Source organism: Falco peregrinus, chromosome 1 (genome assembly GCF_023634155.1).
Source record: "Falco peregrinus isolate bFalPer1 chromosome 1, bFalPer1.pri, whole genome shotgun sequence".
NCBI lineage: Eukaryota > Metazoa > Chordata > Aves > Falconiformes > Falconidae > Falco > Falco peregrinus.
In genome coordinates, this window is record NC_073721.1 from 813,917 (window position 1) to 840,043 (window position 26,127).

The 26,127-nt window shown below is 48.2% G+C and overlaps 1 protein-coding gene and 1 long non-coding RNA gene across 3 annotated transcripts in view; one reads left to right on the forward strand and one right to left on the reverse strand.

Moving 5' to 3' along the window:
• Nucleotides 1-25,708, forward strand: part of STK32C (serine/threonine kinase 32C) — a 99,899-nt gene extending 74,191 nt beyond the window's left edge. The window contains exons 1-11 of one of the 2 annotated variants that reach the window (XM_027784690.2): nucleotides 7,102-7,270; nucleotides 8,569-8,720; nucleotides 12,664-12,837; nucleotides 13,370-13,407; nucleotides 14,826-14,915; nucleotides 15,447-15,550; nucleotides 15,650-15,766; nucleotides 18,448-18,573; nucleotides 18,743-18,874; nucleotides 20,592-20,659; nucleotides 21,492-25,708. In XM_027784690.2, coding sequence (XP_027640491.1) covers nucleotides 7,178-7,270; nucleotides 8,569-8,720; nucleotides 12,664-12,837; nucleotides 13,370-13,407; nucleotides 14,826-14,915; nucleotides 15,447-15,550; nucleotides 15,650-15,766; nucleotides 18,448-18,573; nucleotides 18,743-18,874; nucleotides 20,592-20,659; nucleotides 21,492-21,630 — 1,233 coding nt within the window. In that variant the 5' untranslated portion in view covers nucleotides 7,102-7,177 and the 3' untranslated portion in view covers nucleotides 21,631-25,708. Of the gene's footprint in view, nucleotides 1-7,101; nucleotides 7,271-8,568; nucleotides 8,721-12,663; nucleotides 12,838-13,369; nucleotides 13,408-14,825; nucleotides 14,916-15,446; nucleotides 15,551-15,649; nucleotides 15,767-18,447; nucleotides 18,574-18,742; nucleotides 18,875-20,591; nucleotides 20,660-21,491 lie in introns of those variants that run through there. The other variant, XM_055790472.1, reaches the window with a different exon arrangement.
• On the reverse strand, nucleotides 10,165-15,509 carry LOC129782706 (uncharacterized). Its single transcript, XR_008744733.1, has 3 exons — nucleotides 15,420-15,509; nucleotides 12,433-12,736; nucleotides 10,165-12,306 (listed from the first exon to the last, which is right to left on the reverse strand). It is a non-coding gene; the product is annotated as an uncharacterized LOC129782706 (long non-coding RNA).
• Nucleotides 25,709-26,127: the final 419 nt, after the last annotated feature.

Sequence of the window (26,127 nt, forward strand, 5' to 3'; positions counted from 1 at the left end):
CCCAGCAGGCCCCTTCCCGGCCGCGGTTTCTCTCCAAGGCGGCACCATCCCCCCCCCCCCCTCCGATCGGCGCCATGGCGATGCAAGCGGCCAAGCGAGCTAACATCCGGCTGTCCCAAGGGATCAATCGGACCCTTTATATTCGGAACCTGCCGTATAAAATCACAGCGGAGGAAATGTATGATATTTTTGGGAAATACGGACCTATTCGACAAATCAGAGTTGGAGACACTCCTGAAACAAGAGGAACAGCTTAAGCTTCTCAAGGAAAAATACGGAATTGATTACAACCCCACCAAAAAAAGTGCTTCAGATGTCCCCTACAAGAAATGGGTTTCTGCCTTGACCTAGCAAACATCTCTGTGCTTAAAGAGAAGCCTTTTTGCCTTGATGGAGATAATTTATTCTGTATTCTGTATTTATGCTGTATTCTGAATGTGGAAATTCGTTGGGACTAGGAGGCTGGCTTAAAGGCATTTTGCAAACGGGATTATTATTTTTGATCATTATTGTAATAATAGTTTTTTGATCAAAACCAGCCAAAATTATTTGTAAGCATTAGGCATATCTGAAGAGAATGCCTTTATTTGAATCAGCAGTTAAGGTGTAGTTTAGTCTGAGGCTGTGGTTTTATCTGCTTCTGGTGAATTTTTGAAGTGATGAAATCAGAGATACAAGGTATACTAAGAGTTATGAGGTAATAAGATAATCTAAGTAAGGGTGCTGTCTTTTATATCTACAAGTGCAATATGCTTTTATGTAGCAGAGAGAAACTTTAACAATAATGTTGCTTGAGCGAGATGTGCATGTGACAACTTGGGAAAAGGGATATCACAACTGGAGTGCAACAGTGTTTCTACGTCTGGCAGAGTGAAATCTTTCAAGACCTGAGTTTAGACAGTCTATAATAAATTGTTAGTATTCAGAAAGCCCATCTTAAGCCTCTTTTGCTTACACAGTGTTATGGAAGTCAACTGCTATTGTAGAGAATTAATGATTTTTTAATACATATTAACAAATACTACTATTTTAACTTGAGGCAGTTGAGTGAGAAATACTCACGTGTAGCATTTGAGGGAATGTCAGCATAAATCGCACTTACAGTAAGACTGCATTTTTAATTACCGTACTCGTTAAGATTCGATGATGCCATAAGGCTAAGGCCTTTTATCACAGATTGGTTCTGAACTAAAAGGTGTGTGCACATGTAGATATGCACATTTGTGTTATTTTCCTTAATTGGCTACAAAATAATATAATTAGGTTGGGGAGACTAGATCTTGGGAATTTGTCTATTATACTTCTGTTTGTTAAGGAACGTGCATAACACACAGCACCCATGTAGGCTTGGCTTGTGGCATAGTTGTCAAATTTAGCATAGACATTCAGACAGATAAGCAACGTACTCTTCTTGTGTGTATCACCTACAAGCCATTATGGCTTAGTGTGTAAATCCACTTATGAATGTATATAGCTTAGAACTAATTTTTTCCCTTTGTTAATTCTTTGATATCAATGAGGTATTCTTCAGAAAATGTATGGACTGGTTGGTTGCATAAGGGCAGTTGTTATTTGGACAGAAAATTGTTAATGGTCAGGGATTTTCCACTAAAATATTTGCAAATATTCCTAGTCAAACATCAGTTTGGTTTCTTTTTGGGTTTTGAGCTTGCATTAGTCCATGTTCAGAACTTTAAAATTACCTTTGAATTTTTTAAACTTTTTATATCACTGGAACAGAAAGAGCATCTAAATTAAAGCTTCAAGCTAACTTTATTTTTCAAGTATTTCAGGAATTATACTTCTGAACTGAGATTTTATAAGTTGGCTGTGTATTTTCCTGTGTTAAAACGCTGTTATTGAAAATGGTCAACCAAGCCTATGTCGCCCAAAATAAAAACGGGGGAATTGTGGATAACTGGCTAGCTGAAAAAGTTCACATAGACATAGTCCAGCTGGCTGGACAAAAATGCACATCGCTCTCAGCTTATCTGAAGTAAAGCAAAAATACACTATCCCTGGCTGTTCTTGTTACACAGTAACAGGAAGATTGCGGTGGGAAAAGAATGTTGCAGGTGGGAACAGATAACTACAGAAGAGAAACAAGGGGCGGGCTTGGTATCTAGGCAACTAACCAATAATGAGCTTAACTTTTGTAATATGTATGAGCTAATTATAACAAGGCATAAAAGGTGACTGTAAGAGACAATAAACGAAGTCTGCTGATCACTCATATTGAGCGACTGTGTCTTCCCTCCGTCGCGACAAGCCAGAAGTGTTCCCAGGTGGCCAAGAGGGCCAGGAGCATCCTGGCTTCTACCAGACATAGTGTGGCCAGCAGGTATTTAAATGGTATTACACCTGGACATATTTAAAAGACGTGTATATGTGGCACCTGAGGACTTGGGTTAGTAGTGGACTTGTCAGTGCTGGGTTAACAGTTGGACTTGATGATCTTAAAGGTCTTTTCCAACCTAAATGGTTCTATGAATCTATGATCCTGTGATTCTATGATTAATGGTTGGAGAGGGCTGCTGGGATCAAATAATCTCTGCCAGAGGTATCAATGCATCATCGCAGGGTCACAGCTGTTTCCAGAATGACCACTTACAACTGCAGTGCTTTTCATCTCTGGAGAAAAGGAAATACAGAGAGGTTTTTTTAACCATTTCATTGTCTAACTGGAGTTTTGTAGGTTTTCTGTATTGGGAATCCAGACATTAATACCCAAGGGAGGTCAGCAGAAGTTGGAGCAGAAATCGGTATATGTGGGCAGGGTGCAACCACTCCACATAAGCATTTTTATAAGCTAGAGCAGTGTTCGGCTGTTTTTCACCACTGTGTAGGATTAAGGTGTTCGATGTTGGTGCATAGTGCTTGCTGATGCTGAGCCTTGACTCTACTCTAAACCCAAAATAAGCAAAATCCAGCTTTGTACGCTGAAACTTCCTGATGGCTCTCAGCCGAAGTCAATGAAGTGTCTGTGTACGTAAGGATTATGGCGCATTTGTCTTGTCTTTCAAAGGCAGAAGCCACTGAGAGATTCAAGGAGAAAACCTGCTTCTCACTGTTCAGAAGCAAAAGGAAGGTCTCTTGAACCCAGCTGTGGGTATTTGCATCAGATGTGATGGTAATGTCCTGCAGAGGAGAGGGTCACGGGTGCCTTAATTTGACATCTGCCTTTGCAGAAGAAAAAAATAATCTTTGTGCAGCTGAGATCAAGCAATCTCAAGTATTATCAGCTCTGCAGATCCTGCCCAGAATGCAAACTACTTGCTTTTGTTTGAGCTCAGACAAATTGTGCTGTCCCTTTATAATTAGTTTGAGGTAAGTCAAGACATGCTATTAAATGATTAGATGACCTTTCATCTGAGTGGGAATTTCAGCCCACTGGATTCCTTCAGAATCAGCAGGAAAAAAGTTATTTGATTTCTAAAGGAGAAAAGGCAAAGCCTGCCTAAGAAAGAGCAAGTTGGGCTGAAAAATATACAGAGCAGCAAAAATGTAGGCCACTGGGGAAAGTATCCTAAAGGAACAAGAGCAAAAAACCCCACCTTCTGAAAAGGACATAATGTCTGAGGCCCCTGGACACCAGAAAACACCCAAACCCCAACTCCCTATTTCCATGCCAACTTACACCATGGTTAGGCGGAAAATAGAAATAGCTCTTGTAAGCAACAGCTCCATAAGTGTGATGCAGGGGAATAAGAAGCCAAATAATTCCTGGCAGGTTGTGGACTTTGTTTCTGCTTTTGGTGCTTAGTACATGGTGTGATGGAGAGTGCTTTGATCCTAAAGAGTAAAGTTTATCCTGAGGCTTTATCCTAAAGTCAGGTTTGTGTAAGAGTATAAATGGTGTGTATGCTTCCTACAGAAAGAGCAAGGTTCATCCCTGCAAATTACAGTTGTGGTGTGGGTGGTAGTAGAAGGTGAACTGGTCAAAAGTGTAAGTCCCTCAGCATGTTATACTTATTTAGTCCCAGTATTCATTTTTGTTTGTTTGGTTTTGTTTCTAAACCTTAAATTATGGTCTGCTATTTGAAATTCTTAGTGTTTTCCCTGGACCAGTTGGAAGCTGGTGAAAACAGACACCACCAAGCTGACTCCAGGACAGCGGTTCAGAGCCATGCTCGCTGCTCCCGCTCCAGAGGCTGCTGTTCATTTGTTCTTCTCAAATTAAAGCTGGTCTCTTTGTCCCCCTCCTTGATTTTCAGATGCTACAGGAAAATCAGGTGAGCTTTGGGTGCTGCGCCATGTTTCCATGTGGTGTCTGTTTGCCCCATGGGAGCACTGCCAGAGCTTGGCATGGCACGCATGGCACAGAGGGGTCCTCCAGGTGCCTGGTGCTGCCACACCAGAGGGACGCCCTGCTGGGATGCCCACTTCTGCCACAGAGGTTCCTCTTGGCTTCCCATCCTTGGGCTTTTTGGCCATTCTCACACCTCTCTCTCACCGATTATTGGAACACTTTAAATGGATGGATTTGCTGTCAGCTCAACAGAGGGTGAAATGTTTTGGCAATGGGAAGCCGCAGGGACAGCTTTGCAACAAAAGAGGTTGAGGATGTTCTCTAGGCGGTGCCGTGTGACAGCAAGGATGGCAGGGAGCAGCGCTGCGCGTCTGCCCTTGGGAGAGGTGGTGACAAAAATCTCCTGGGTGCTCATGAGAGTTGAACAAAGTCAGGCTAACTCCTTAACCACTTTTGCTGACAAAAACAAACGTTGTGCACAAAGTGGAGAGGCATCTCTGAGCACTTCTGTTCATGTATTGCATTTTTTAATGATAACTCTTACCTCCGAGAAAGGTATTTCAAAACTGAGAGTAGGTTTGCCCAACCTGTTACTTAACATCACCTAGGTCAATGGTCCTTGTTAGTCTCCTCTAAATTACTGAGATAGCTGGAGCTGTTGAGTGAAGACCCAAGATTGTCCTGGATTCAGGTGAAGAAGCTGCCAGCTACGGTGACAATACAAGCATTGTCATTGTCTGGGGCCCCATAAAATGAGATTGAACTGGGAGATGTTAAATGCACATCTCATGTCCTGAATCACAAATGCAAGCTCCAAACCCTTTATGCCTTTAATGCAATAAAAGCAAAGGCAGCTGTATACAAACCATTTGGCAGCAGCTGAATGTTCAGGGTATCTGGGACTCTATTAAATCTTTTATGTGCCATGTCTTGAGCAATATACTACCAGCTGATGCCTGCCTTCTGCTTCACAAATCTGGCAGCGTTACATGCAATTTTTTCTAATGGCTGTATTTAACCACTGAAAATTTCCTTTGTGCGGTGAGGGACCGCATTGTGCAGAATGAGGACAAAGTAGTCTCTCTTTCTGCTTTCTTGCCTTGCTTCGCATTGTAGATCTGCTTGAAAATGGATTGAGATTAATTTAAAAAAACACCCTGACTTGTTACCAAGTAGATGTTTATTCCTTCCCCAGGAACAGATGCACGAAGGGAGAAGCACAAAAAAGAAAAGATACGTGTTGGGGCACTGACGTCTCAGGGGGATGGACGAACGCATTTCTGTAACCGGGGCATTTTATGAAGGGTGCCTGGCTGTGGCAGAGGGCCTAAGTGGCCAAGCCTGGCCGGGCCCCCACTGACACCGGTCCTGATGTTGGTTTGACTTGCACTGGGTCCCTGCCAAGAGTTGCATCAATATGACCATTAACTATTAATGTCTGTGGTAACTATAGCGGTACAAACAGAGCATAGCGAGGGCACTGGAGATGTGCCCTCTCGCCCCAGCCACCCACCAGCCGCGGGCATGTGCCCCCACGTCGCCCAGCACAGGTCAGCCCCCGTGCACCCGTCCTCATGGCTGCCCCTGCCACCCTGGCGAGTTGGGAGGCTTGGCTGAAAGAAGGACATCTCCATCGACATCCACATGGCCATTCTTTTCCAGAGTGCCAGAAGCTGGTGTTGCTTTGTACGTAGGTGATGCTGTTCCATTTCAGAAAACTATTATGATTACAGAGTACAAGAAGTTTTCATCATTTTCTCATTTATTATACTAGGTTTCCATTTTCCCTGCAGAGAAACAAGAAGCAAACGACATAAATATAGAATGCAATACCTATTAAGATACTGCAATTCACAACCCCCCCCCAAAAAAAAAAAATTTAGAAATTAATGAGCTTCTGTAATGTGAGATAAACTGGCAACAGGAAAGAATGTCGTTTGGTGCCTGGGTGGCTGTTATTCAAAGGTTTGTTTTTAGAGAAGTTATGTAGCAATGGTGATGTTTTAAAGGGATATTGTTAGGTCTTTTCTGCTTGAAGAATTTATAAAGTATAAAATTACTTTGCCTGGTTTATTAAATGTACAACCAGTTTAGTCTGTGGTTAGGCAGGGGTTGGATCCTGCTGGTGCTTTGCATCACAGTAGGTACTTCGTTGTTATTAAGTTTGCACGAAGCAAGGGTTCCACCTTGTGCGTGTGTGTCCTGAGCAGTGCCTGCAGCTGTACTGAGCTGTACCACAGGCACAGAGGGGACTGTGCCAGCTGGCCGGAGCTGGGGATGCCCCTTCCTGCGCGGGGGCTCAGCGGCGCGGGGGCACAGCTGCCCTGTCTCAGCACAGCTGCCCGCAGCGCACGCGGCTCTCGGCCACACGCACCATTTGTGGGCATCGGGCTTGCTGGTGCCACCGCAGCGACAGGCAGCTGGCAGCGGCGGTTTGGTCAGGGGCTGAGCCGGGGTCTAACACCCCAGTGGCTTGAGAGGCAGCTTGCCATGGCCACAGGGCCGGGCTATCCACCCGCCGGGCTGGCCAAGCCCGCTCCCGCACCGAGCTGCAGCCGGGCTTTGCCGGCGGTGCCAGCCTCTGGGCAAAGCTGGGGGTCGACCCCGAGAAAAATGCTCAGGTCAAGCTTCCCGAGAAGTGAGCCTGTAATGTGAGGTCTGAGGTGTGCTTAGAGTTATTTCAGTGCGTAATTTTCTGTTCTTACTGTAATTGTAACGACGACTGCAAAATAATCCCCATAATTTCTGTGTGCTTCGCTAATTGGGATGTTTTTATCAGGCTAATGATAACCACCTATTATTTTGTCACCTTCTTGCTGCAGTGTGTCCTTGATGATATTATATTGTGCACCATTAGCACTTGCAAATGGTTATTAATGGCAGTATTTTAGAGGTGCGGAAGAGTTCGGCTGCTCCCATCTGCCTGCGATGCTTTCTGCTGTCCGTGGAAACTCCCGTTACTTGCTCCCGTGCTGTGTAAATGTGACCTGCTCTCTGATGAGCTGCCTGAAGCCACCCCAGGTCAGCGTCCCTGCGCCGCTCCAGGTGAAGGCTGTATGACCGAAAGGCCAAGTCATGTCTTTTTCAAAGGAGATACACCCAATGCATTGTAACCATGAGCGTGTCTGATAATTAAAAGAGGACAGATGTAATTATACCAAATGTAGACATTTCATTAGTTCATTTAAAAAATAGTTACCTTGATAACTAATTAGCTCTTTTAAAAATAGTTACCTTGGTAATAAAGGTGTCATTAGCACCAGAAGACCGAGGGAAGCACACTGAAGGCAGTGCTGGCTGGGAAGCCTGTGCCAGCCCGGCATCCCTGTGCCACCAGCAGAGCGGGGTGCCAGGGCCAGGTGCTGCGTTATCCCCTGGGCCCGGGACCGGTGGCTGCCGGGCAGCCTGGCGCTGCGTGCCGGGAAGGGGTGGCTGCCCACAGCCGCAGGGAAGGTGACGTTTCCTGGGGGAAACCGCGGTGGCACCCTGCTTGCCCGGCCGTGAGAACAGGCTGGCTGAGCCCATGCAGCAGGCGCACACCGGGCAGGGCTGGCAGGCAGGGGGTCCCAGCCACCCCAGGCAGCTTGGTCAGCAGCGTGGCCCGTGCCCAGGGAAGGACATGTCCCCGTTCACAATGGCTTGCTGCTCCTGGAGGCTGGGAGCCTGGGCCGGGCATGCAGAAAGGGCTATGGGATTACAAACCCCGTGCAGGGAGGGTCTGTGTCTTGCAAGGATGGAGCACCGCTGCGTTTTGAGGGGCACAGTGTTCGTCGTTGTTGCTGTCAACAAATTTACATTTTAATCGCCTTCTGCTAAAACAAACAGGATTATTTTGACCTTTCAGAGCGCAGCTATGTACGCAATAGATTAAAACCAACCTGCTGGAGGCTGGCAGCCAGCGGATGTGAGCAGAATGGAGTCAAGGCTGGGAGAGGAGCCCTCCGATCGCCTGAAGCTGGTCTCCATTCCGAGGCAGAGAGCACAAAGCTCTCTCCCACAGCTCCCAGACACCACTCCCTGCTGGAAAGCTGTCCCCAGGGCCAGCCGTCGCTTCCTGGAGGAAGCTCTTGCATGGCCATGCAGTTAAAGACAGCTGGGGTGGGACGGTGCAGTGCCTAGAACAGGAGCACATGGGCACTGCACTTGGAGCAGGGATGCTTATGTCTGTAGGTCCCAAGTCACAGCCCAGGGATCAGGAATATTTGGTAGTGGGGTAGAACTACTGAGCGGCTTGGGTCTCAGTCTGGTAAAAGCAGCACGTGAGGATATGGAACAATTTACTAAATCTCTTTTTTCCTTCCCCTTCTGTGGTACTTCAGGTGTGTATTGTGCAGAAGAGAGACACTGAGAAGATGTATGCCATGAAGTACATGAACAAACAGCAGTGCATCGAAAGAGATGAGGTTCGCAATGTGTTCAGAGAGCTGGAGATCCTGCAGGAGATCGAGCACGTGTTCCTGGTGAATCTCTGGTGAGCAGCTCCTTTCCCTCTGCCTTCTGGGGCCGCCTGCCTTCAGGTACTCACAGAGCCACATTCTCCCCATCCTCCTGGAGTCATGGGTGTCCATGGGAATACCATACAATCAAAGTCCATGATAACGTGAAATCCAGTCAGGAAACATAGCACAGAAGATATCCAAATGTTATGGCATCAAACGTTTTAAAACAGCTTAGTATCCGTTTTTCCACTAAAAACTTTTGTGTCTTTGTTAGGTGTTTTTCACAGCCTTCTTGCAAATACCACTATCAGGTCCCCCCTAAGGGACTCCCTACCCATTTAACCATCAAATATTTTTTTACCATGGTGTGTCGGTGTGCAGCCTGACTAAGGTGTCTTGGGGCACTGTGATGCTTTTGCTGACTGCTGTTAAAGAAATAATCCATCTCATGTGTGTGGAGATACTGAGAATGGTGACAGCCTGTGGTGAATCAGATACTGCGTGGGGCCATTTTTTGTAGCAAGCAACAGCTTGAAAAGTCAAAGAAACTGGCATGTTTAGAGATGATGATTTATAACTTTTATTAATACAAAAAATATACAAAATATGTAATGTTTTACAGAGTAAGCATCTGGTCTCTTTCTAAAAGGACTCAAATCTTGCAGAGACTGGCTAACAGTTTAAATAAACAGAACTGCCCTTAGCTGTAGCCAGTGTGTTCAGTAAAGTGTTTCTGAGAGAGGTCCCACCTCAAAAGGTTGTGGTGGGTGGTTTCAAGCTGTCCTGAGTGTGTCTGGGTCTGTGCAGGCACTGCAAAGGCGGCTCCACAGATGTCCACTGAGGGATGCTGCTGGGGTGTGGGGGTTAATATGGTTGTAGGGAAGCCAAGGAGATACATTGCATGTCATTTTTTACTGTGACTGTTTAGACAGGATTTATTTCAAAAGCATTACCAACTAAAGCTATTTGTTAGATTTCAGCCTGATTTGAGGACTTCTTTTGAAACTGGACTCTAAAACATTACACAGTAATGAGGATAGTTTTTACCAGTGCACACAGTCAAATTAGTATTGAGCAATTTGAAATGTAACTTTTTAATGATCTGTTGCTGAAAAAAAGTTATGAGATCTCTTTAAATTATCAGGTGCAGGGCCTTTTGCTGGAGGACAACTAAGGGCAAAAAGTGCTTTGCAACACATTCACTAGTCAAATAAAATATATTCCTTTAGAGCTCAGATGTATCATTATCAAATTTTGCACATGCTGTCGTTTAACCCCGGCTGGCAACTGAGCCCCACGCAGCCACTCGCTCACTGCCCCTCACCCAGAGGGATGGGGAGGAGGATCTGAAAGGGATGTGAAACTCAAGGGTTGAGATAAGAACCATTTAACAGGTAAAGCAAAAACCCCACACACAAAGCAAAGCAAACCCAGGAATTCATCCCCCACTGCCCACGGGCAGGCGGGGGTTCGTCCATCCCCAGGGCAGCCGGGCTCCGTCACACGTAACGGCTACTCGGGAAGACAAACGCCACAATGCCAAATGTCCCCCCTTCCTTCTTCTTGCCCCAGTTTATATACTCAGCATGATGCCATATGGTATGGAATGTCCCTTTGGCCAGTTCGGGTCACCTGTCCCGGCTGTGTCCCCTCCCAGCTTCCCGTGCCCCTCCAGCCCTCCTGCTGGCAGGGCCCAGGAAACCGAAAAGTCCTTGATTTAGTATAAACATCACCCAGCAACAACTAACATCAGTGTGCTATCAATGTTGTTCTCACATCAGAGCCAAAACACAGCCCTGCACCAGCTACTAAGAAGGAAACTCTATCCCAGCTGAAACCAGAATAGCACAAAAACCTAATTGACACATTTTAGATAATAGTGCATTATATCCTATGATCTTTGGTTAGTTTGGGATGAGTCCCTAGCAGTCAGCCTCGTGACACTCTCCTGGATTCTGCTGCAGGGTGCTCCAGGTGGTTGGTCCTCTCTCTTCCCTCCCTGCCCTGTGAAGGAGCCCCTGATGTGAGGCAGGGATCAGAAAATCCATCCATCATCTGTGCAGGGTTATAGAAATAAGGAGTTCATGGCTTACATTCCCAGAGCGAAGAAGAGGGATTTTTATGAGAAGTGATGGAAAATCTTTCATATCCCATTGAGTGGAGGATGACAGACTGTGCAGGGAAGAGTGGTTCCTTCTCTTACTGTGTATATGACCTGGATTGCTCAAAATTTTGTCTAGGATTTATTCCCCAAGTGTTTTGCACACCCTTGGCGTGGTTTGAAATGCTTTCTTTCCAACGACAGCGTGGCTTTTGGTAAAGGTCTGCAGCTGTGGCTTAGAGAGTATCATCAGGTCAGGTAGGCACTATTTCCAACCCAGTGGTTTTGAGATTGCCTCAAAATTTGTGCAGCCACAACCACAAGGAGAAAATAGTAAATGTAAAATAAAGGCTGTGCTTACTTGGAAAATAATGGGTAAAGAAAAATGTTATATTATGTAAAAAATGCAAGGAAGTGCATCTGCAAGGTGTGGTGCACGGTAATCTCCTTCAGCCACTGCAAGGCTCTGTTACCTCTGGGATGTGTTTTTAAGGCTGGAATCAGTGCCTCATGAGCGGCTCCCTGATTTCATGGGGACATAAGAGGGGCAGAAGCCGCAGTTTTTCGTGGGGAGGCAGCACACCTTGGGGGGCCAGGCAGGCTGAGCCTCGGGCCGCCCATGGCGATGTGGGGTGCGTGGCAGGCTGGTGGGTGGAAAGCCTTTCAAAAAAACAGAAAGTGTTATACTCAAAGTGCTGGAAGTTGGTAGTACTTTACATTCTTTTTGTTGAGCCTTTACTCCAGGGTAGCCAAATAGTATTTATTTATTTAGTGTTTTAACAATTGCAAATATTTTTTTCCAATGAGTAATGGGATTCTTGGGAAAACTTGCTCTCTTAGCAAATTTCTCCGTTTCATCTTGTACTTTTAGAATAAACCTACATTTAAGATGAGAACATAATTGTGTGATTCATAAGTATTATACAATCCCACATACTCTTTCCTTAGAAATACTGTCACCAAATATAACAATTGAATGTTGTTTTGTAGTGAATCCTCACTGCTGTCAGTCTCCTGTTGGTTCCACTGCAGATTTAGAGAGGCGTTTTACTCTACAGTAAATATAAATCTCTTTTTCTGGTTTTTATGGTTAAATTAGCAGTTGTGTTTTCCAATTCATTTTCAGGATAAGCAGAGATATTTTAAGTAGGTTTATCAGATTGTTTGCAATTGAAAATGCAAAGTTGCTCTTAAGTGGCTGGCTGGCAAACCCCGCGCGCTGCCCGCAGCCCTGCCTGCTGGGGGTTACATGGTGGCGCTTGGCAGCTTGCTTGTCCGGTGCAAATTGGCTAGCTCCTCAGTGTTCCACGAAATAGATACCTTCGCTGCTTAAAGACAAAACTCATCTCTGAGCAGTTGCTCTGTGCTGTTTTGGCATCAATTTGGCGAGCCAGGCAGGAGAACCCTCCGCCGGTGCTGGAATCCAGGGGCCTGAGGACCCTCGGGGCTCTCGACTGGATCTTCTGTCAGCGAGACTCCCCTGCCCCTTGGCTTCTCACACAGGTGGACCAGGACTTCTGCACAACATAAAAGGTATTTATATTTATTCCTTGGTTTGTATTTGTTGAATTTACCCCATAAGACGAAAGATGACGGTGGCTGGGTGAGAGGGGGGAACTGGACTGGGATACTTACCTCATCACCTTATTAATACTATTACACCTTAGTGTAGCAGTAGGTTCAAAAATGAGACATCACCTCGAGTTGCACCTGCTTCATGGGGAAGGCGCAATGACCTAGGCTGGCGTACACTGGCAGTGGCACTGCCCACAGCTTTCACAGGAGCCGCATCGTTAGGAGAGGGGGAAGCCTGGCTTGGTTTTGTGGCTGCTGTGAGGCTCAGCCTGCTTGCTCACATGCCGCTGGTCCCGCAGGTACTCCTTCCAGGATGAGGAGGACATGTTCATGGTGGTGGATCTGCTTCTTGGTGGTGACCTGCGCTATCACCTGCAGCAAAACGTTCAGTTTACGGAAGAAACAGTCAAACTCTACATCTGTGAGATGGCACTGGCTCTCGACTACCTACGAAGTCAGCACATTATCCACAGGTAACCACGCAGCCTGCTACTCGCAGTGGGTGCTGCCCCTGGCGGGTTTGGGGTAGGCGATGCTCTCTTTGCTTAGTGCCACCAGTGCCCCCGGGTCAGAGCTATCAGCCTGCACTGGACGGCACTGGCAATGCTGGTGGGCATGCTTCGGCGGTGGCCTGGCTGCCCTGTCCCTTGGAGGAAGCCCGACACTTCGCTGGGCACTGAAGGCACCTTGCAGGGTGGGTTTCAAAGGAGTCAAGGGTTTCACAGAAGTAGGCCTGGTGTCGTTACTGGTTTTCTTTGGATTGTTATTAGTTTTCCTTGGAAGTGATGCCTGATCAAGTCCAGTTCTCCCACTTTTTTGCCCAGTTGCCCAGGAAGAACATATTTCTAGTCCATCATAAAGGGACTTGTCTCATGTTAGGATATTTTTGGTTTATTTGTTCCTAATTTTTGATAGGTAAAAAAGTTAAGGGTTTTTTTTGTTGTTGAGTTGCATCCTTGATCTGACTGAGATTTCATCTTGCTGTAACCTTGCTTCTTTTCCCAGAGACGTAAAACCAGACAACATCCTCCTCGATGAGCAAGGTAGGATCTCTGTGCCTTGCTTTGTCTGCCCCCTTCATTCAAGGGACAGAGTCTTTACAGACTGTGCATCTTTTTATCTTGGAAAAGAGCAGAAAAAGCATCATGCTTAACTGCTCAGTGTTTGGCTGAATGTACCTGTGCGTTGTAATGCCAGGACGGGCGCACCAAGGGCAGCCCTTCTCTCGTTACCCCCCCCTCGCTGCACCCACACCACCTCCTTTCTCGCTAGTGCCCCCATGCACAGGTCCCCCATGCCAGAACTGCGGTACCAGGCATCGTGGGAGGGCACAAAGCAGGAGAAGTGACTTGGTTGAGTTTTGAAGTCGGTGATCTGCACGTATGCTTTTAGGATAGTTTTGATGTCTTTCTGGGGGGATGACCTGGGCTGAGCCAGGGAGAGTGACTTCAGGGACCTTTGTGAGAGCATCTATCAGTAATATTGTCTCAGCGGCCTCCACAGGAGAAGTGCCATAGGAGAGCCTGTAGTGTCTTCTGTTCCAGTAGTAGATCTTATAAACTGAAGATGCAATCTCTCAGGACAGCAGGCTCAAACCATCTGAGTTTTACCATAAAGCCTCATCAAAACCAAAGCTTGCACTTGCATGGGAGTTAACTAGAAAGCAGTGCAGTGTATAAAGCCCAAACGTAAATGGGAAAAAGGAGATGTCAGGGAAGACTTCACAGGGCTTTAGTCTGTGATTTACACACCACTGTCATAACTGCCTTGTAGCTAGAGAGCAGAAAGCAGCCTCCAGAAGGGCGAGTGGGTGGGTTCTCTGTATCACAGGCTGGCTTGAAAATAATGACATGTTCTGAATTTTAAATTTCAGTCCTGATGACAGGGAAAGTAGAAACAGAGAGAAGGTGTTCCAGCACTTTTTGAAACATCTTAATGATGTCTTCATACAGCCTTAGGGTTTGGGAAGTATTGTTATGATTTCATTCAGCTGGCACATCGAAGTTTGCTGTGGTCTGTACGGAGTGGCAGCACTGCTTCAGCTCTGGGACTTTGCGGTAGTTGTGGCTCAGTGGCTTTCATCGAAAACAGTTCTAGGTTTTTAATCAATGCGACCAAGGCAATATCTTAGTATAGTGTTTCTCTGTTGCCTTCTTTGCTGACTGTTTGTTCTGGCGAGAGCCATTTGACCTAGTGCTGGACTTGCTGTACGTTACTAGTTTGCTCCAAGTGTGATTTAAAATCAAGATCCTAAGCTAGCTACCTTTTAATCACCCAGCCAGCCTGAGCTGCTGGGAAAGCTTCAGAATCCGTTACGGCCATTTGGTGGGGTCGGGCCCTGACCTGCCTGCCCCCATGTTACACTGTCCAAGGGCAGAAGCTTATGAAACAAATGTATTCTGACTGTACATTGCCACTGTTCTTGTGATTAATTCCTTCTTAAAATGTGTCTTTGTTTAAGGTCATGCACATTTAACAGATTTTAATATTGCAACAATAATTAGGGATGGTGAAAGAGCAACTGCATTAGCTGGAACAAAGCCATACATGGGTAAGAAATAATAGCTGTTCCTTACATCTGTCTTTTACATTTCAAGAGTACTCACCGCATGCTGCCTGACAGTCCCTGTCTATGACAAAGGCACTGAATTAATTTGGCAGGTTAATGCATGCACCCAAGTCATTCAGTGGAGCCTGATGGTTTGAAAAGTGAAACTTCCAGAGTGAATGAATCGCTGTCAGCGTACCCTCCCCATCCCACCCTGCCCTCCCCGCTGGCCCTGGGCTGGGGCTTGGTGCGTTCCAGCAGGCAGTGGGTTTGTGCCATCCCTTGCTTGCTCGGTGGGGAGGGTTCTCTTCATGTGAGCCCGGTAACCCAGCTGCCCAGCTAGGGCAGGCATGCTGCTGCTGCTGCTGCTGCTGCTGCTGCTGCTGCTACTCACCCTGGCTTGCACAGCCTCCCCTTGGGCAGTAGTGCATAAAAATAACCATAAGGTCTTGTGTACTGACTTACGTGAAATACTGAAATAGAAACAAAATGAAGTCAATGAATAACCTGTTGAATTTTGCCATTTCTGTTCAGCTCCGGAGATCTTCCATTCCTTCCTCAATGGCGGGACAGGCTACTCCTTCGAGGTGGATTGGTGGTCGCTGGGAATCATGGCTTACGAACTGCTGCGGGGCTGGGTAGGGCTCCCAGGCGCTCCGAGGCATAAGAACACGTTTTCTGATTGACTGCAGAGAGGAGAGGGAATTTCTTCTCATCTTTCTGCTTTTTTCCCCCAGAGACCATATGACATCCACTCGAACAACCCTGTGGAGTCTTTAATTCAGCTGTTCAGTACTGTGAGCGTTCAGTATTCGTCTGCATGGTCAAAAGAAATGATTGCTCTATTGAGAAAGGTAAATGAGTCCTACTGACGTGGTTTAAGTTGTATATTAGCCACAGTGCATGCAGGACTAGCTGGAAAATCTTCAGCCTATTAATAAATAATGTAAAATTGAAATGGGACTAATTTTTATGACTTTGTTCAGGCTTAAGAGCAGATTAATCACGTTTTGTTTGTTTATTATACCTGTAATAAGATGCATTATCTTTGATAGCAAGGGCTTGTTTTGGTGTGACAGTCAAATTCCCACCTGAGCTAGAGCTGTGCCCTTCCAGCACCCCCTCTGTGATCACTGTAACCTAAAAAGTCAGCAGTTGTGGCCGAGTAAGATGTGTAAGTGTAAGATGGAGGAGTGCATGCTGCCGCTGCTGTATTAGCTGCTCCCTCTCACCAGTTCTGCTGGGCTGAAGGGCCTGACTTGGTGTATTTGGTTGTTAGAACTCTTGTGGGGGGGTCCATATCTATGGGGCAGTCCGCTACTTTCCTCATGCTGCTACACAAGAAAGATGTGGAGGCTGTTTTAGCTTCTGCTTGCTTGAGAACTCAGTAGCTGATGAGTGTGCTATACAGAAGATATACATGGTACTGACAGCAAATAAGTGACTCTAATGTAAGTTAATGTTGGGTGGACAATTTACATAATTAGATTTTGTTTTAATGAATAGCAGCATTGTTAGTTATGGCTGCAGTGGAGTGTTCAGCAGGTTTGCATTGCCATCTGCTGGGCTGCCGGCAGCCGGGCTCCTGGAGACCAGGCAGAAATTAAAACATCTCACCAGGAAAATGCCAGCAGCCGCCTCAGCCTGGAAGGACACCCCATGTCATATAATCATAGAAGCAGATTTGTAGAATTGTTTGCGTTGGCAGGGACCTTAAAGATCATCTAGTTCAACCCCCTGCCATGGGCAGGGACGCTTTCCACCAGACCAGGTTGCTCCAAGCCCACGTACAAAGCCCCTCTCCAGCTTCTTGCCGGCCCCTGTAGGTGCTGGGAGCTGCTCTAAGGTCTCCCCGGAGCCTTCTCCTCCCCAGGCTGAGCAGCCCCAGCTCTCCCAGCCCGGCTCCGTAGCAGAGGGGCTCCAGCCCCCTGACCATCTTCGTGGCTTCCTCTGGGCTCGCTCCAACAGGCCCATGTCCTCCTTATGTTGGGGGCCCCAGAGCTGGACACACGTCCCCCAGAGCACTGGGGTTCCTGTGCTCGGAGTGTCCCAGCCCTGTGCCCTGCCCACTGGAGCAGCCCAGGGGGCTCTGCTGGTGCCCAGGGGTGATGTTGGGTGCTGCATTGCCCACCTGCCTGTAGAGCCAGCTCCTGCTCCCTGCTCCTCACTCCGGCACTGGCACTGTGCTGGCATCGATGCCCCTTGTCTCCTTCCCACGTGGCCTTACTTGGGAATTGGGGTTTCCTCCCTTTTTGTTTTAAAGATGAAGATAATTTTATGCTGTGAAAAAGTGCCTGAGAAGTTCCCCAGGTGGCAGTTGCTGGTCGAGGCGGTCTTTTACCCTGTGCCCTTCACAAGCATCCCTGTGCCTGCACATTTGGTGGGCTGTACGTACAGTCACCATTACCTGCTTCTTGCATACCTTGGGCACTGGAAAAATACTTAGTGCTGACATTTTCTGCAAAAAGGCTGTAACCTCCTAAAATTAGTCTGTCTAGAATTACGCCACAGTTTTTAAAAGGAAACAGTGCTAGACAGGCATTTTTTAGAGGTCTTGCCATAGGTGTCCAGTTTGTGGAGACCATATACACTCAGTTTGCAGATGCCCAGAACTGAGCTGGGGCAGCCAGAGGTCAGGACTCAAGTTCTAGGTGCTCTGGAAAAAAGGCAAGAAATGGTCCAGAGGTGGGGTGCGGCTCTGGTGCTGGTGGCAGTGGCACAGGCAGGCAGGGGAGCTGGCATCTGGAGAGGGGCGAGGGTGGGTGCATCTTGCCTGCCACGAGCATCCCGTATTTGAGAGAGGAGGGACGCACACAGGGCTCTGAGGATGTACTGTAAAGGTGGCATCAATGCTTTGGTGAAGATTTTCACAGGGGGAGACCAGGCACAGAATTTTACTCAGACCCTGTGTTAGGTGTGCCTCCCTGTTAGATGTAGCTCCACAGGAGGCATACCTCCAGCAGTCTGGGAAGCTGTAGCTCATCAGCTGAGCATACAGCATAGTACACAGTGCTGAATTCTTTGAAAAATCTGTCCTCAGACTGGTCTCTCAGCAGGGCAAGCAAGCATTTTGATTTTTTTTCTCTGTGCTTCATTAGCCGTGTGTGTGATAAATGGAGCAGTATCCCCTGGTGTCACAGAAGTGGTGTGAAAACAGGACATGTGGAGGCTGAAACCCAATGGTGACCCTCAGGGGGAATCAACGTCTTTATGAGGGAGCAAGGTCTGTCCCTGGCACGAGAAGGAGCTTGCCAGGGCAGCAGCACCCAGGTGCAGCGGTGAGGGGTCGTGCAGCGTAGGCAGGCATGGGAGGAACAAGCCTGTGTTGGTCCAAGAGCTCACGGTACCAGATTTTTGGCTGTCTGATTTCACAGCCTCCAGAAAGTTTTTCTAGTATTTTTTTCCCTATAGTAGTTACGTATTTCCCGTGGCAGAAAGCTTGCTGCATGGCTGAAACATCTGAGTCGTCTTAACGACAGGGTGCCACAGGGCTCCTTTTCTTTCCCCTCTGACAGGAGTGCCTTTCTCTCCCCAGCTGCTGACGGTGAATCCCGAGCATCGCTTTTCCTGCCTGGCTGATGTTCAGGCCTCGGCGTACTTGTCCGGTGTGGTCTGGAGCGACGTCTGTGAGAAGCGGGTGGAGCCGGGCTTCGTCCCCAATGTGAGTAGGAGCGATCTGTGTCCCGGTCCCAAGCAGGGACGGCTTCTTGTCATGAGAGGAACTGCTGCGTTCAGCAGAGCTTTCTGATGGAAGCAGTTCCTGAGTCTGTCTGCTGCGAGAGCCTGTGCTGTGCCTAACGCGCGCGGTGCCGCGCTGTGTGTCCTGGCAGAAGGGCCGCCTGCACTGTGACCCCACCTTCGAGCTGGAGGAGATGATTCTGGAGTCGAGGCCCCTGCACAAGAAGAAGAAGAGGCTTGCGAAGAACAAGTCGAGGGATAACAGCAAGGACAGCTCACAGTCTGTAAGTGCTTTCTGGGGTAACGGCCAGCCGGGAAAAAAGGCTGAGCTGCTGAATGTGGGGTGTAGAGCAGTCGTAACTGCAACGGTGCTGCAGTAACCGCAGATTTGTTTTGATAAAAACATTTGCCCGATGCAGTCTTCTTGACAAGCAAATGTTCCTCTTACCTCAGTTTCTTAAAACTCTTTCACAGTAACCTGTCATTTGGAAAATGAAATGAGAAACAGAGGTCTGGGCACACCTGTCAGAAGAAAAACCGGAAAAACACCAAACCACATCCATATGGTCTTCACCATTCTGAGAGGTGCTGCCTGGTGTCCGTGGCAGCTGTCAGTGGGGTTATGGGGGAGCGGTTCCTCCAATCTGGGGTGATGGCCATGCAGAAACACCCCACCAGTCAGTCCCAGGTGTGGGTACCAGTCCTGTGCTTTCTGTTGCTGCGTGAGCGTGCGGCTGGGTGAGCCCTGCAGCCCTGCTCTGCCCCCACGCCGGGGCGAGCTCTGGCTGGGCTGGCTGCCATCAGCACATGAGCCTGGGAGAGGGGCACCAGCTTTCTGCAGAGAGGTATCCATTAGCCAGGAAATTAGGCCAGAGATGAGATGCATTTGTTTCTTCTTTTCACTGTGGTGGTCATGGTGCTTTTATATCACTGGGGAGGTAAATACAAGAATCCGATTTTTACAGAGCGGACACATCCCAGGAGTAAAACCATCTTACACAGCAGAGCAGGTACATGGTCCCGCAGAGAACAGGCGTTTGTAGGGGTGTTTGCAGGTAGGCTGCTGTGCTGGGGAGGTCTGTGAGAGCAAATGTGCATTACCCACCCCCTGCCTCCCCTGCGCAGTGCCTCTGAGCTGTGCAAATCCCAGGCTAAGGGAACAAACATCTGTTCTGCCCCAGCGAGGTCAGGGGGAGCATCCCCTGTCTTGAGAGCGACAGGGAACACCAGGCAGGATTTTGCCTGTCTTGTTGTCTGCACTAATTAACTGCAATGGATCCCTTCCCTCTTCAGCGGGAGTTAATGCTGCGATCAATGAGACTTACTGAAAAAGGATGAAGGATAAATCAGGAGGAAAAAACCAAGAATAAGCAAATTTGCAAATGCCTCTCTGAGGTTTTGCTGCCGGGAACATTAAGGGCACTTTGCCTGCCGGGACCCACACCGATTGCCAGTGCCCACGCAGGTGCCAGGCAGGAGCCTGTCCCTCGCCGTGGCCATCAACCCGTGGCTGGGGGTGCGGGGGTGGGTGAGGCTCCGCGGTGGGCGTCCCTGCTTTGGTTGGAGGCGGTGTGCTGCAGCAGTGTCTGGCTTCAGAGAGGTCTCTGCACCCAGGCAGAGGTGATGCAGGAGGTAAAATAAAGGCAGAAGTCAGGAGGCAAGGGCTGCCCACACACCTGCATGCCGGCTTTGTGCTGGTCTCTTCCCCGTGCTGACTTTCATTCCTGTGGGCAGGTAACACTTCCAAAAGCAGAATACACAGATACATCTGGAAAGCTGTGCACTATCTATGTTTTATGGAAAACTGTGCTTGTCACAGATGAAACAAGCCCCTGGTGAAAGCCATGAAGGCTAGCAGCTGTGCTGTTTCCATCCTCTGTTTCAGCTGAAGTCTCTGGTGGCTGGGAGGCTCCGTGCACAGCGCTGGAAGTGCTGCGATGCTGCAGGCAGCAGTGAGATGCAAATGGCACTGCTTATGCTTGTATTGTTTTTCTTCAACAGGAAAATGACTATCTCCAAGAATGCCTTGAAGCTATCCAGCAAGACTTTGTCATCTTTAACAGAGAGAAGTGAGTGTGTGGGTTTGTTGGGTTTTTTTTAGGAAAAAATACTCTTTTTTTCCACTGACTTCCCTTAGGAATCAGAGTGTCAGTGCCTGATGGCTGGGAGCATCTTGCTGCCAGCGGCTTAGCCCTGGGTGACTAACATCAGCCAAGGAGCTCAGGTGCTGCCTCTGTATGAAAGTAGTTCTGACCCAAAAGGGAGACAAGATGAGGGATTATTAATCACTTTAATAAATTAAATACAATATGCTGCAGAGAGATTTCTGGGATTTAACATACATATGCGACACTTCTTCAGTTCCCCCACTGCATCATCTCACCTATCCTGCTTTTAGAGGATGATGTTTTGGAAAATGAAGGCAAGGAACATGCTAAAATCTCTGCAGGGGATGAGCAGGCAGTGAAAGCGCTGGAGTTAAAGCAGTTGCTTTCCCCCGTGTTTAGGCACACTGCCATGGGAATGTTCAGTTCGTAAGTAAAGCAAGAGACAGCCTCCACGGAGGAGGTGCGCGGCTGGGAGCCTGCTGCCCTGGCCATGGCACAGGGCACTCGTGGCCAAGGTCTGGGTGGGCAGCGCTCCTGAAAGCTGAAGCCTTGCAAGTCATTGTGGAGTATTTCAGAGTGTTTCAGCATGTTTTGCTGATGTGTTGGTCCCTGTCATGGCCTTTTTATGTGCTCTGTGTGTGCGTTGGAAAGGCTCCTCTTGTTCACCACGGGTCTGCTGTAGGCATCTCTTGAGGAGTGGTGTGGGCAGCACGGGGCAGGCTTGCTGCAGACCACCTTTGGGGGTGCCATCTGGGGCTGACTGTGTAACACGTGGATCCTCTGCTCCACACAGGCTAAAGAAGAGCCAAGAGCAGATGAGCGAGTCTGTGTCCCCCCCTGAGACCACCGATGAAGCCGAGACGGAGGCTGAGTCTGAGACCTCCAACTTGAACATGTGCAGCTCCGTCTGCTCCTCCACGGGCAGCAGCTAGGCTGCAGCTGCCGGGCGAGGGTGGCCAGCCCGCGCCGTGCCAATAACCCGTTCTCAGGTTGCACTGAGCACCACAGGCTGTCCTCCGATACCACCGGAGAGCACCGACAACTCGTCTTGCAAAGCTGTAGCAAAAGAGAGAGTTCTTACGGAACTGCATTCCTGGATTTAACGGATCGCCAGTTTGGCACACTGGTTGCCTGTTGTGGGTAAAGATACTTGCTATGCAACTTGTCGGAGAAGGTAGATCAACTTCTTTTGCTTGTTCTTTTTTGATGTCAGATTGCTGATCTGCACATGGTTTTAAAACAGTAAAGTGACAAAAAAAGAACTTACGTCCTTGGGTACTACAAGGGGCGACGCCAGGTGGGTGTGGCGAGGGAGGAAGGCTGAATGGGTGGCTTGAATTTTACTTTGGCGTTCCTTGTTCATAAAGGCTGCCATAGGGACAAGCAATTCCCAGTGTAAATCAGGGCAGCTCCAGGGCCTCTGCGGGCTGTGGTGGGTGGCACCAGCCTCCTGGGGGCCTCGAGCTGCTTGAGTCCTGCTGCAGAAGGACATCCCAGGCACGTCCTTGTCCTCTCATCACCTGTCAGAGTTTCTTTCCCAACTCGGGGCAAATAAATATTTTATCGTACACTCCATGAATTCTTCAGGGGCTGGGTAATAATTAAACATGTAATTGAGCTGCAGAATGTATTTAAAATACTTGCTTTCTTCACATAACTGCAGTGAGTGGCGAGGAGCTGTGCGAGCTGACCAGAGCGTTTGGTTCTGGTTGTCCGGGCTTGGAGGACACTGTTTGTCACAGGTTCAGATTTTATTGGAGGTGAAGTGGGTGCCTTGCATTGCCGCTTGGTTACAAAAGATGGGAATATCTTATTTTACCCTTCAATTTCCTTTATTTTCAGTGCAAAGTAAAAGTACTGTATATAATTTACTGATACCTGTTTTAACTTCTTAATAAGATGGGAGATCTCCTAAACTTGTTCCAGCTGTGGATGTTGCCTTTCTTGTTCCAGAAGCTTTCACTATATTAGTTGCCTAATCTGCTGTATGTAGAGTGGCTTTTGGTTTCTATTGCTAAAAATGAGCCATGGGTTCTGCTGCAGCGTACGGCTACTGTGATAAACAGGGGCTTCGTCAGGACTGCATTCACCTTTGAACTATCAACATCTGTTTGCTGCCAGACATTAGGAGGTTGCAGTGTTTGCATCCTTACTGTACATTTGTAACATAAAAATGGGTAGAAAATGTTTTTAACAGATGCAGACTCTTTCAGGACATGTTTTGTTGCGTTTTTCTTTTCCACAAATAAAATAGAAAAGCGTAACTGGTATGAAACAATTTTATATGAAAAATGACACGACGCATTTGTTTTCCACAGTTTTATGTGGAAACTAGTATGTGGCTAAAATTGTGCAGAACCAAATTTTCACAGACGTCTTTAAAAGAAGCATTCAGGTGTGCAGGCACAACTCGCACAGGGGAGGGGGGCGAAAGCTCTGATGCCAGTTGCACAGTTATTGTCGGCACGGAGCCAGGTAATGGTGAGCATCCAGCCCTGGGCCGTGCCCGGCGAGGGACCGGGGTCGCACCGCGGGGCCCTGGGGTTGGCCGCAGGTCCTTGCACAGGCATGCCCCACACCTCATTAGAAGCTGCGTTAATGAGGGGCTGGAGGGGAGCTGCAGCCGTTCCATGAGCGAGGTCTGAAATAAATGCTTTCCCCAGCTACAGGAGGGCACCTACCCCCAGCTCTGGCCCTGGGCTGTGCTGGCGGGGGGACCTGCCCTCTCTGCCTCTAGTGACATCCAGTCTGATTACTGGGTACCAGGGTAGACTAATTACCCTAATCACTTTCTCCCACATATCAGAGCACACCTGTGTGTGCGTGGATGGGCCACACACTCTGGCCCCGTTTGCTGCTGGTGAGCAGCCCTTGCTCCCTGCGTGGGCAGCCTGGTCCTCACCCCCGTTTCTCTCTGCGTCTTGTGTCCCCTGTGCCCCCGGCCTGAGCACCCGGCTCTGTCCCAGCACAGTGTGCTGCGCTTTGGCTGCCGGCTGTGCCGCTGGCTGTGTGCCTTGGTGGGCTCAGCTCCCACAGTGCGGGAATGGTGCCTGTTGGCAATGGCCACCAGTGATGGCCAGGGTGCCTTGCAACGTAGTAGTCACACCTTAATCTCAAGTCACAAGACCAGATCAGGACCGGCTCTAATTTGCTTCTGGTCAGAGCAGTGTGATAATTCTGCTGCTGTGAGGGCCACCGCTTGGCCTGCCAGGACTCAGGTGGGGCAAGAGAAGCAGACTGAGGGTCAAAACCATGTATTTATTCAGGAATTAGAAATTACAGATGATTTACTCCACCGGTATGGACAGTTTTTTCCAGTAGACACCATTGCACTATCATCTTTCTGTAAATAATTACAAAAGTTCAGACTATCAGAATGACAAGGAACATACTTATTTTTTGACCAAACTGTTCTGTATATGAGATGCAGATAGATCCTATTCAAGCAGAAGCTCTCAGGCCAGGAGGGATGTCAGCAGTTTGGCAGGACATGTCTAACAGCCATTTTCATTGCTTTCTGTAGGACAAGTGACAAATGGCCTGTGAGGCCAAGGTTGGCGCATGTAGGGAGGAGCTGGCTCACTTCTGAAATGGATGTTTCTTACCCTAAACTCTCTCCGTGTGGGTCATTTATGTTCCCTTTTCAGCACTGCTCTTCCTGGGTAAATTGTGCAAAATGTCCTCAGCAACGCTCAGCAGAAACTGGGAAGGCTTCTGGGGAGCCGCCAGGTAGTTTGTCCTTCCCAGCTGAGGAAATGTGGGGCAGGTTCTGGCTGCCCGGGAAGCACCGCTGAAACCCAGCAATGCATCTCCCAGGGATGTGCCGGGGAAAACTCTTCTTTCTGCCTCAGTCTGTTTCTAAACCTTAAATCACTGAGAGAAGTGACAGGACACAGACCTCTCGGACCATTGCGCTGAGCAGCAGGACACCGTGAGTGTAATACAACTGAAGTGCTCATTTTTCATCTTCAATAATGCATGGGCCTAACTTCATCAGTGCCCATTGGGGACCAGGTTTTATTGATGCTATTTATGCCTAGTCCCTGGAGAAGAAATTACAAGAAAAGAGTAACTGGAAAATGGAAAAATGATAGGAAACAGGTACATGTATGCTTCATTGTCAAAATCTCCACAATGGGTTTCAATGCACAGGGCCCTTCCACTCTTGCTGTGCTGCTGTTCTCTGGGGCCCTTTTGTGCCATGTCCCCATCGCTGTGTCCCCATAACGAGCCTGTGCTGACTGGGCTGGCTGAGCTCCTTCCCAGGGGTGCCCGGCTGTAAAGCTAACCCCCTCCGTGGGCTCCTGCAGGGGATGGGCGCCCCTTTGCTCCCTGTCCCGCTGCGTTGGGGGGCTGCCGGCACAGACCGGGCTGGGGTGGGGAGCTGTGCCTGGGGGTGCGGTGGGGTTGCCCACCAACGCCGCCCTCCAGTGCCGCTGTCCCTGTGACCGTCAGTGTTGAACCAGTCCGGTGCCGGTGCCGGCCAGCGGCCGTGTGCGGAGGGCTGTGGCCTGTCGGTGGTGGGGCGGCTCATGCGGCATGGGGGCAGCTGGCCAGGGCCAGCGGATCGACTGGCAGCTGCCAGCCCTCCTGGCTCCTGCAGCGCGGGCAATGCACGGCACGAGGCATGCGCTGGCGCAGGGGGTGTTCGCTGCAGAAGGACTGGTGCCAGTGAAAAACGCGTGGCTTTGAAAGCCCCCAGACCGCCCCTCTCCTGCTACGCTCTCCGCTGCATTAGAGCCTGAGGCAGCCCTAGATGTGAGCAAAACTCACAGTGAAGTCGTGAAATACTCCTGGTACCAAACCCCATCACGCAGAGCTTGAAGTAAGTCAGTCGCAGCTCTGGTTTACATCTCCACTACAACCAGAATACAATAATTTTCTGTGTATAAATATTTAAATACATGTATTTTTTTGTATAACAGGGTGTATATACAGGGTGTGCCATTGTTCGCTCTGAAAAGTCTACATCACCTATAAATTATTCCCCTTAAATTCCTTGCCATAAGATTGTTTTCTTATCTCTGTTGTATTACAAAGTTTTGTAAAGTTGCATATTTTTAAGTGTTTCCATTGAATTCCACAGACTTCACTGGGAATTTTGCATAGAAAACAAATGCCAGATTGGGTCCCGGTTTTTCTTCTGCTGCCAATTCTTTATTACTCCCTACCTTGCCAAAAAGAGAATAGGAGTAATAAAATAATAGCAAAGAGGCCAATATAGCAACTTAACATTTGACAGTGCTGAAATCCTGATGCCTTGGTAGGGTATTTTTTAAAAATTATTTCAGTGGAAATATATGTAAAGTATATCTTTGTATTTTATGTTAATACATTTCTGTAATTTTATTGCATGAAAATTTTACCATGTCACAGAATATTTAAGTTACGACAAGTTTGTGGTTTTGTAGATACTGCGAGAAGCCATT